The sequence below is a fragment of the Purpureocillium lilacinum genome (assembly GCF_023168085.1).
Source record: "Purpureocillium lilacinum CBS 284.36 DNA, scaffold_2, whole genome shotgun sequence".
Taxonomy (NCBI): domain Eukaryota; kingdom Fungi; phylum Ascomycota; class Sordariomycetes; order Hypocreales; family Ophiocordycipitaceae; genus Purpureocillium; species Purpureocillium lilacinum.
This window is the reverse complement of record NW_027072112.1, coordinates 4964167-4975138: the sequence shown is the minus strand read 5'-3', so window position 1 is coordinate 4975138 and position 10972 is coordinate 4964167. Positions and strand designations below refer to the sequence as shown.

Genomic DNA, 10972 nt, shown 5'->3' with positions numbered 1-10972 from the left:
GACTTCGACTTCTTGGAACGCCCGATGCTTTATTCGCTAGGTAACCTGCGCTTTGGCAAATAACAATTTTTGTTTTGAACTCCGTAGTCACGCCCTCGATCCAATCCACGTCCCGTCCCATGACCTCTACAGACTAACACCCTCGTCCTTGATCTTGTAGCCCTGGCCGTTGAGGAGCTTCTGCTCGCGGCGCACAATCGCCTTGGGGAGACCGATCCCAACGCCGAAGAAGACGAAGACGGCCCACTTCCAGCGGAACGGGTTGATGGCCACGCAGAAGACGAACCACCACACCAGCTCCAGGTACGTGAAGAAGTCAAAGGCTCCCGTCGGGCTGCTCTTCTTGAGGAACTTGGTCATGTCGATCCAGCGCTCCATCCAGAAGGGGCTCGGGCGGGTGAGCGGGTCGGACAGGAACATTAACAGGATCCTCGTGTAGATGCCGATGTGCCAGTTGCCGACGGATCCGATGGCGGAGACGTACGTGCAGTTGATGGCGGACACGCTCGGGTGGATGGTCGGGAATGTCTGCAGGTACCAGTTCGGGGGCTCGTAGGGCTCCCGGAAGCACTCGTCGGGGAGGAAGGACAGAGAGGGTCGCTGGAAGCCGGTGGCCATGACGACAATGTCGGCGTCAATGACTTCCTCGTGGCCGGGGCCGCCCTTGGGCACGCCCTTGGCGCGTCGGTTGACCTTGACGCCGCCTTCGACGAATCCCTCAATGTCTCCGCGCACCCACTCGGCCTGGCCGCGACGCAGCTTATCCATGACATCCGAGTTGACCATGGGCGTATCCTGGAAGAGTCCGCCCGAGGGCGACAGATCCTCGAGGTCCCTGTAGAACAGCTTCCGGAGAAGAAACTCGGGAATGAACGACAGCCTAGTCTCCTGGCCAAAGATGTTGAGGCTCAGAAGGGTATCGGCAATGATGTTGCGCGGAATAATCCACTTCTCGCTTCTCGAGAGGATAGACACCTTGGCGGCCTTTGCCGCGTCGGCAAACTCGAGCGCCTCAACGGCGGAGGCGCCGCCGCCAATGATGGCTACCTTCTTGCCCTTGGCGTCCTTGCCAGTCAGCTCGCTGGAGTGGTAGATTTCGCCCTTGAACTTGTCCATGCCGGGGATGTGCGGCATCTTGGGCTCGCCGCAGGTGCCGACGGCGGCGATGAGCCCCTCGAAGCGGCCGTTGGAGGTGTCGTTGATGATCCAGCGCGCCTTGTCGTCCTGGTACACCTTGTCGACGTGGAAGTCGAAGCGCGTCTTGGAGTCGAGCCGGTAGCGCTTCCACAGCTGCTTGACCTGGGTGATGATTTGCTGGCGGTCTGGGTAGCCGCGCTCCCACTTGACCGACGGGTGGAAGCGGTACATGATGCTGTGGATCTGGAGACCCGACGTCTCGTTTACTCTCTGTGTGCGTTTGCTCATGTCAGCGCCGTGTTTACTCCAACCCGTCGGGAGTTATTCCAATGGAGATATTAGATGGGTCACTTACGCTCCAGATGCCGCCCACGGCATCCTCATCGGCGCCGGCCTCAAAGATGGTCACGTCGAAGCCATGGCCGACGCAGTGCGCCGCGGCGGTAATACCGGTGATTCCGGCGCCGATGATGGCAATCTTGGGCCGGCCGAGCTCATTGTCGGACTTGGGCGGGCTCGGGGAGAGCGTGTAGGCGATGATGGTCTGGATGAGCTGGTAGAGGAACAGCAGCGGGTGAAGGAGGAAGTTGACGGGCTCCGACTTGGAAGCCATCTTGTCAATAGGCGCGACGCGCAAGGAAAGGAAAGCTGGTCCCGGGGCCGGCGACAGTGTAACACAATTGTTCAACGCAACGAACGAAGAGAGAGGGCGTTTTCAGAACAGCGGAAGATTCTTCTAGCTCAGAGCAGCGGCTGGCTATAAGTTTTTCTGTTCCTCGCTACTAGCCCCAGGCACATGAATCGAAAATCAATTGGCGCACGGCAATTCGACCTGCGAGTTGTGACGGCAGCTGCGGCAGACTGCAGGCCACTTGTGAATCGGATCGATCGTGACGTCACCTTCACATGTGAAGCTCCATCAATTGTGGCCCCTCGAGACAGAGCCATGACGACAGCAACAGCAGCAGCAGCAGCAGCTTGACAGTCGGGACCTTTTTTTTTTACCTACCCTGCCGCAAAGGTCAATTCGTCCCGCGCGCAGCAGTGTCGAATACGAGGTTGCTTTGCATGTGAAGTCTCCTGACGTTCCGGCACGCACGTCTGTCCGGCGTTCTTTAATTGGACCCCCCCATCTTTGGTCTGGCCGGGCCAGCCGTTTGTCTAGGTGTTGTCGACTCGACCTCATCCCGTCGCCCCCAACGTCGTTGCAGCTTTGCGGCCCGCCACTCCGTGTTTTGTCTGTTTGTCCAGTCAGCTCTGTTCAAGGCCGTCTTTCCATCAATCCCACTGCATCGGATCATATCATATCAGCTCGGCAGTCATGGAGCATCCAGGTGAGTGCTGCCCGCCGTCGCGGGCCGCCGCAGCTCAGACCTTGGGGCATCTCCTGGCTAACTCTGGTGTCAATGCGAATGCAGTTCGCGAAATAGCGTCCGTCATCACGACGTTGACGACCGGCAGCGTCCAGGAGCAGCAGGACACCCTCACCAACTTCTTCGTGCCACACGCCTCCTTCACTCACCCGCTCTGCCGCGTCCCGTCCTTCTCCAAGGGAACCGTCCCTCTGGCGCCCGGTCTCGAGTCCCGGTGGCTGCTCCTGTGCATCTACAGATGGTACCGGACGCTCAGTCCCAACATAGATATCCACATCGACTCTGCGGGTAAGTTGTGACTTTCTACGTCATTCGTTGACCGTGCCTGAGAGGTGCTCTTCATTGACACACATCTCCAGTGTTTGACCAGCGCTCCGGCCAGCTCTTCGTGTCGATCCGCCAGACCTTTGCCATCTGGTTCATCCCCCTGTACAAGGCCCCCGTGAAGCTCACGACCGTCCTCAACCTCGAGCAGCACCCCGCGTCGGAGACGTCACCGTCGCGCAATGGCAACACCGCCAGCAGCAACTCGCTGTCCGGCCCGGGCCAGGAGCGCCTGCGCTACTTCATCGCCCACCAGGAGGACCTGTACCAGATGAACGACCTCATCCAGTTTGTGTGCCCGTGGCTCGGCCCGCTCCTGTGGTTCTTCTGGCAGCTCGTTAGCACCGGCCTGTGCGTCGCGGGAGCCGTCGTGCTGCTCCCGCTGTACCTCCTGCTGAACAAGGGGGCCAAGGCCAAGAAGGTGCAGTGAGTGGTGTGTGTATTCATGTTCTGCGTGCTGAGCGAAGCGGAGCGAATTTGGACTTGTGTGTTGCTGCGTTGGCGCGGGCGCGGGCGGCGGCATTAGCTACAGAGCTGCCTCACACATGCGTAGTGTACAAAAGTGTTATTACTGCAAGATCTGTATCTCTTCCCAAGGGTATCTTTAGTTTCCTTCCAACAAGCATGCTGTGATCTTGTAATAACAGTACGACGTATATTGATCGTCTTGATGACTACATACAACCCCCTCCGACTACGAACAAATCGGTCGTGGCCCTGGCGCCGAATTGTACATGAGCCACGGTGATCTGGTGGCAATGAATGCCGCCCGCAGTGTACTCGTGTAGCTATCTCGCAGATGATGACTGTTGAAAACTGACAGAATGCTCCTTCACATGAAGAGAGCTTGAACATCTTTGCGGTCTATACATGGCCTGGAACAGAGGGCGTCTCACTCTGACGACACGAGCAATCGCCAACGCCGGTCGAATGCTCCTCTGCGACCCTCACGGTGAGGGCCAGAGGGGTTCAGCGCCCGGGTCGGGTAGCCGTACAGCAGCGTCAACGTTGGCCGCGTATAGCGGCGTAGCAGTCCAGTCCGTGTTGTCTCACAACCGATCATGCATCACGACCCTATTGATTGCTTTCGTTGTGAAATGTTCACTGCCTCGCTTTTGTGCGTATTCCCAGAGGATATATGTATGCAAAAGAAACAATGGATATCAAAATGATTGAACCTTTCGTCATCATGGTGACGCGACTCCAGCACGCAGGGTATCAAGCATGAACCGCAACAGAGAAGAACGCCATCCAGCACCCCCAGCATGTCAATGAATGTGTCAGTAGTGCCCCCTCTCTCACCTCAAGGCAATCAGGCCGCCCAAGTCGGCATACTCCTCCTCGCCCGTCTTGCCGTCCAGAAACGCCTGCATCGCCGTCCAGTCGCCAGAGTCCCGCGGCAGCACCCCCGCCGCCTCCTCCTCGTCAATCACGCGCGGCAGCGGCATGCTCGCCTTGTGGCGAAGTTCCGGCCCGCCCCCCATGAGGCTGTGCCGTCGCGAGAGGCCCGCTCTGCTGCCGCTGCTGCTGCCGCTGCGCGAGAGCATGTTGCGGCCCTCCTGCTCGACAAAGTGCCCCAGTGACTTGGCGTAGTTGTAGCCCTCGATGGCGGCACTCATGGGCCGTCGTTTGAGTGAGTTCGATTTTGCCAGTCTCGGGCGGGCTGACCCGCCGTGCTGGCTCCAGCGCCGGGAGGGCTTCGCGCCCACAGGGTCGCAGGACGGGTCTGTGTCTGCAACCGGTGCTATGGTTGGGCTTGGTATGGTAATGGACGAGGCCAACGTCTCTGCCGGACTGCCCACCGTCATGGCCTGGCCAGTAGAACTTGTACTTGAATCTGAGTGCGACGCCGATGCCGTCGATCCGCTCCTGCTCGTCACGCCCACCGACGTGTGTAGCCGCCGTATGGGTAGCGGCTCCGACGGCGGCGGCGTGTCGAAGCTCACATTGTTCGTCCCGTTACCGTAGCCATGCACGACAATCTCATGGTAAGCTGGCTTGCTCAACCCAATCGCCGTCGCAGGAGGCGTTGGGACCGCCGACGAAGTGGCTTGCTTCAACCTCCTAACCGACCTGCGGAGTGTCGAGCTGCGACTCAGCGCGCGCTTGAACGAGTTCGATCGCGAAACATCTGTCGATGATGGCCCGGTGAGCGACAAACGGCGGCTCCGCGACGGTGGCGGCGGCGGCGGCGTCTTGTGTGCCAGCGCAAAGTAATCAATGTCAGGCTTTATCTCCATCACGCCCGTCGAGTCGTCCCGCTGCGGCCCTTCATTTCCTCGCTGACCAAGTGCAAGGTCGGTCTGCCTCCTGGCTAGTTTTTCGATATCCTGGTGCTCTCTCCACGGGAGCACGTCATCTAGTGATGCGGATAGCAGATACTGTGCGCCTTTCTCATCAGGTACCCCGGCCTCAGGGTTCGTGACCTGACGCAGCGTCTGATGCACCGCGTAGATGAGTATCCAGCGGACCTTGCGCGCGTCCAGCAGCGAAACCCTCTCGTGTCGGTCTGCACGGCTCGGTGCCACGACGGTCGCCTCCTCGAAGCCTCGGTACGCGCGCACAAGATCGTTCCGGAACAGGTCCTCTCTCCAATGTGAAGCCCGCACCAACGCCGCGTGCTCAACCTGCCGCTGGTCTGCCTTGCTTTTGCTGCGCGGGAACCACGGGATGCGTCGTGTCGAGCTTTGGGCGTCAACTTGCGGGAGGAGAGGCAGCGGGTGCTGCAAGGGATCGAAATGGTTCCGTGCATCCAGCGCCTGTATCAGCTGGAGCGTGCATATGCCGCCTACCGCAGACGACGGCATCAGATCGAAAGGCCCGGCCGTGTACCCGTCGTCCTCGAGCAGCGCGTGCAGAGCGGCAAAGTCCTCGGCCAGGACGCGCAGCGTGGCTGCATCGAACCGACGTGGAGGGTAGTATCCGAATTTGGCACTGTAAAACGACAATAGGAACGAGCGAAACCGGTCAAGATGCATGCGTGCTCCCAAGGGAATGCCAATGTGTGCCTCTGATAGCTCCTTGTCGAGGAAATTAGTGAGCATTGTCGCGGTGCGTTCCAGTCGGGCATCCAACTCCGCCCGTTTTTGCCTGATGAGTCTCCTGGACGCCGAAGTTATGTTCTTTCGCTCTGTCAGTATGGGATGTAGGGTGTATGTTGGGAAGAAATCAAGACTTACCGAAAGCTCATTGCTCGACGAGAGCCTCTGCTTCATGCCAACGCAATGTGCAAACGCACCGAGGTACAGATTCCGCAGTTGAAACGCCTCTGCTAGATGCAGCATCGCCAGCGCATAGTCCGGCTGGTTTGACAGCGTCAAGTAGCCCTCCTCGTCGACGTATTCCAGCAGGTCACCCACGTTGTCCTCGCCAGCGGCGCGAAACTCGTGCATGCTGTGCAACAACCCGACCAGGGCGCCGCCCAAGCTTTCCCCGACCAAAGAACGCCTGAGAACCCAAGCCAGCAAATTTCGCGTCGCAATGTGGTACTGCAGGGCCTGCTGCTTGTCACCTGTTGGCGGTGGCGGGACGTACAGCTCAACCGTCCGCCGCGGGTTCAAGCGATACCAGCGTAATATCTCGTCAGGCGCCTGTGGGCGATATCCATCCGTGACCAGGAATCGTTGGATGAAAGGAAAGCATTTCGTCGTGATGAGAGCGGAGAAGGGCACTTTGAAGGCCGGGTCCCGTTTTAAGCGGCCTTTGCTGTGCAGATGAATGAGGCAGTTGCCATCCCGGACGCACAGATCAGGATCCTGATGGTGGCTGTGAGCACGACGCAGCGGCGCGAGTCCAGAACCAGGTCTTACCTGTCTAAGGGAATCCCAGTCTTTGCATGCTCGCTTGGCCCCGTCCCACTGCTTCAACGTCGTCGACCGGCCCATGCGATGCGATCCCGCGCTGCTACTGCCAGGCCGTGACACGGTCCTGGAGGCGCCGGCCGTGTGTGCCATAGATCCCAGCCTTCCACCTCTCCTCAAATATCGCACCGGAAGCCTCAATGACAATGAATGATCGGGGTATTGGTATATATGTCGACAGGCAGCCGCCGTTGTATTCGGACTTCGGCCTCGGAAAGAACTTGGTGTAACCCGGTTCCGTCGGTCGCACTGCTCGTGTCGCCTCGTCGGTGATTCGAAAAACCGCGTTCTGTGAAGCAGCGGCTATGTACAGGACGATGCACCGGTTTCCAGGACCGATCTCGTCGTCTTGGCCTCAATTGGCTCAAGCATCAAGACGCCAGACCGTCCTCCGTTGCCATCTCGGCCAGCCCGACTGTAAGCGTCAGGGCGGCAATGTCCGTCCGTCCAAGCAAACAGAGGAAAGAATAGAAGATGAAGGTTACAAAATCGAAAAAAAAAGAAGGTACATTCATCCACTGCGTACCTCAATCGTTATAAGCAGTACCCACCACCAACATGTCGCGCATGCTAACCCAACTCATCTACAGACCACGGCGGCCACATCGTCAGTGTGCCGCAAAACGCCGGCAGGGATACCGCCGCATGTACTGCGGTAGCCAGCAGCCATGTCTTAGGCCGACCCAATGAAACGGGCCCACTGATCCCTGCTGATGCGGATATGAAGAGAGACATCCACGTTGCCGCGTCGTGAGCTGGCACTGGGGGTTTCTGACCCAATCCAGGCTTCCGACCGTCGGTGAGACGCCGAGTCGCTGGGCGATTGTCGACAAGACTGCTCTCCGCATTAGCACCCAAGTTCCAGCACTCGTTTGAGCTCGCAGCTCAAGCTGTCGTGAGCCTCAAACGCGTTTGGGGAGGAGAGCAGAGAGCCGTCCAAACCTGCAGGGGTGCCCCTCGATTGTGGACAAAGATGGATCCATGAGCTCATCATTGAATTTAACGCGCCGCTGCTATCGCGCCGAGATGCCGCACGCAACTCTGTTGTGCCACTGACGAGTGCAACCCGAGGCGGCTTGCCAGGATCGGCGTCCCTCGACGAAACACAAACAACTTTGTACGCAACGCTTGCATGCATGCATTCTCCGCGCGGCCATTGTCCGCGTCCGAATCCGTGGTCGAGATGACTTTGGCAGGGGCTCGCAGTCCGAATCACACCACACCATGAGTCGCCAAGATTCAAGATGCTGCCAAACTTCACACAATGTGCTCCGTGGTGCCGGTTGGACGAGTGACCAGGGCTCAACACCCCAGCAACCCCCCGCCACGAGATGACGTTCTTAGTGCTCTCCTCACCTCGAGCAGCTGAGCAATTTAAGATGGTGGTCATTTCCCGAGGCCGGCGCGCTTTTCGATGAGATGAAGCGACGGTAGCGCGGCAAGCCGCTTTGCTCAGCTTATACTAGCGTCTCCCGCATCGATGCTGTGCAGCTGGCGCGAAGCTGTCGCTTCTCACCGACGTCCTGCGGCCGTGCGCGTTGCTGGAGGTGAGCTTGGAGCTATTTGTAGATGCCTTGCCGGGTGCCCAAGACACGCAGCGACAAGCTCCTTGTACAACACATTCCCGCAGCACCAGCCGCGAGACGGCGCGGCCTGAGCCTGTTTTAGGCCCTTGAAATGAGGGGGTGGACGGCAACCTTGGATCGCATCATGTACAAGTATGTACGTATTAGTCGACGACGCATCGCGTCATTGCCAGGCTCCGGTGGTAGATCAGCCACTGTTCCGCACCTGCGCGAGATGCAAACAAAGCCGTCTGTGGCTTACGCGACGAATGATCTGCATCAAAGCGGTCCGGGCAGAGCTCACAGACCTGATCCAACGCAGCCGTGGCCCGGTTTCCGGAACCCGCAAGGGCTCCTGGTCCAAGACCGGCTCCCACGCCGTCCCGAGCCATGTTTCACCGCATACCACGCATGGATGATGTCGAGCGAGGCAGGCGCCGGACAGCTGACGACGCGGATACAACGGTCCGGCATGCAAGAAGACGAGTGCAGGAAACGGCTGCGTCTCGATCGTGCATCGGGTGAGAACCGCAGACGCCATAAACATCGGTGGCCACGGTCGCTCTGCCGTGCCAGGGAGACGCGCGGCTCGCTGCCCGAAAAGAAAGGAAACACGATGCTCACGGCCATCTCTATGGCGTCATGTCAAACCGTTACATAGCTTGAGTCGGATGCGTTCGCGATAGAGTGCGGTTCGTACTTTGCAGGAATCACAAATTCGGATCGACAATGCCATTGCTGGGATGGGAATTGAGCTGGGCGACCCCTGGCCCCTGACCGATGGTGAGAGCTGGTTCGCTCGGATTAGTCATCTCACCGAGCTCACCTTGAGCTTCACACCGGGGACAGGGCACTCCGTCGCGGTTCGCGTCGCAACATTGCCGGCCCTCTCCACAGCCGGCATGTAGCAGCCACACCGACATGGCGCGCTCAACTCCATACACTTACATACAGTGCCCATGCTCAGGCTACTCGGATGCTGAGCAGGGCGACTCGCCCGACGGCTTGAGCGACGACGAGGACGAGCGCACCTTCGACCCCCGCGCCCAGCGATCCAACTACAGTCTTTACCCCCTCGAATACCTCCTATTCTGCGAAGATTGTCAGCAGATTCGCTGCCCACGATGCGTCACCGAGGAGACGGTCACGTACTACTGCCCAAGCTGCCTCTTTGAGGTCCCGAGCAGCAACCTCCGCAGCGAGGGGAACCGGTAGGGCCCCCGAACGACCGAGGACTCGAGGCAACGCGAGCTCACACGCTTCTCCAGGTGCACGCGAAGCTGCTACCAATGCCCCGTATGCGTTGGGCCCCTTCAAGTCGGCGCAATCCAGCCCGGACACGACACGAATGCGGTCTCTGCCGAAGGCCAGGCCGCAGCCTCTGCGACTGGCCCACTAGCTCTCTTTTGCCAGTACTGCAACTGGACCTCGAAAGAGACAGGCATTGAGTTTGACCGCCCTGGAGGCATACACTCGCAGCTCGCCAAGATGAACAACGGCGGGACACCGAAGCTCACGACCAAAGATGTCAAGGAGCGGCGCAAGGACAACCCCGACGAGCCTCTCGTGGCCGACGAACAAGTCGACAGCGACTTTCAATTCGCGAGCCTCAAAGCGTTCTACACCGACCAGCTCGCAGACGCGAGCACTTCGCTGGGCGGGTTGCCTCTGCACGACGGTGTCGGTTTCTCCTCTCCCGCGGCATTGACACGCATCATGTCGCTCTATACAGGTCGCGGTCACGGCGGGCGCCTGCAAAAGGGGCCCCCTGATATCATGCGCGAGGCGCTCAACACAGAAGAAGGCCTCAAACTCGCGCAGCTAGACGAGTCGCGTCTTATCAAGAAACTCACTCACGAAGGCTGGGAAGCCACAGCGTCGCGCGAGCAGCGAGATGCGCAAGTCGACCCGGCAGTACGGTTCCAAGACGACCTCAGACCGATACCGTACCTCCTCCGCACGAAACGCTCGAAGCGCTGCCCCGTCTGCCGACACATCATATCCAAACCTGAGAACAAGGTCACGTCTACTCGCTTCAAGATCCGCCTGGTGGCCAAATCATATATCCCAAACATCACGATCCGTCCTATGCAACCCACTGCGGCCGTGATTCCCGTGACTTCCCGGCCGGGTATCGCGGAGGAGTCCCCCCTCAAACCGCTGAGACCATACCAATACATCCTGACATTCAAAAACCCCCTGTTCGAGAGCATCAAGGTCACCCTCGCGACGCCAAACGTGACACCTGGTCGCTTCGCTAGCAAGGTGACCATTCTCTGCCCTCAGTTTGAGGTCGATGCCAACACGGACATGTGGGACGACGCGCTCAAAGAGGACGGCAAGGACAGAAGGAGCCGCAGGGGCGACGATGCCGCCGGTGGCGAGGCGGGCAAGATATGGGAGAAAGGACGCAATTGGGTGAGCATTGTTCTGGAAGTAATCCCAGCCTCTCTGCGACCAGAGAACCAGGCCATTGGCGCCGAGGATGCAGATGTGGACGATGGTCCGCTCAAGGAAGACGAAGACATTCTAGAGATACCCATGTTTGTACGCATGGAGTGGGAGGCGGACCCGCAGAACGAGGTCAGTGCCGGGCAGAAGGAAAAGGAGGCACGAGAGAAGCGGGAGCTCGCATATTGGTGCGTCCTGGGCGTTGGACGCATCAGTCACGAATGAGGAACGCATGGACATCTAGATACCCCGAATAGATGAT

At 59.1% G+C, this 10972-nt stretch overlaps 4 protein-coding genes across 4 annotated transcripts; 2 read left to right on the top strand and 2 right to left on the bottom strand.

The window, feature by feature from the left end:
• Positions 1–126: 126 nt before the first annotated feature.
• Positions 127–1750, bottom strand: PLICBS_003264 (uncharacterized protein; the record flags this gene model as incomplete). Its single annotated transcript, XM_018323004.2, has 2 exons — positions 127–1407; positions 1493–1750. 2 exons carry the CDS (start codon positions 1748–1750, stop codon positions 127–129), a joined length of 1539 nt encoding a protein of 512 aa, XP_018178234.2.
• Positions 1751–2458: 708 nt separating this feature from the next.
• Positions 2459–3264, top strand: PLICBS_003263 (uncharacterized protein; the record flags this gene model as incomplete). The annotated part of the gene is made up of 3 exons (XM_018323003.2): positions 2459–2471; positions 2556–2798; positions 2870–3264. The coding sequence occupies 3 exons, from the start codon at positions 2459–2461 to the stop codon at positions 3262–3264; spliced, it is 651 nt and encodes a 216-aa protein (XP_018178233.2).
• An 868-nt stretch (positions 3265–4132) lies between these two features.
• On the bottom strand, positions 4133–6226 carry PLICBS_003262 (uncharacterized protein; the record flags this gene model as incomplete). The annotated part of the gene is made up of 2 exons (XM_018323002.2): positions 4133–5956; positions 6014–6226. 2 exons carry the CDS (start codon positions 6224–6226, stop codon positions 4133–4135), a joined length of 2037 nt encoding a protein of 678 aa, XP_018178232.2.
• Positions 6227–9180: 2954 nt separating this feature from the next.
• PLICBS_003261 (uncharacterized protein) lies at positions 9181–10935 on the top strand (the record flags this gene model as incomplete). Its single annotated transcript, XM_018323001.2, has 2 exons — positions 9181–9470; positions 9528–10935. 2 exons carry the CDS (start codon positions 9181–9183, stop codon positions 10933–10935), a joined length of 1698 nt encoding a protein of 565 aa, XP_018178231.2.
• Positions 10936–10972: the final 37 nt, after the last annotated feature.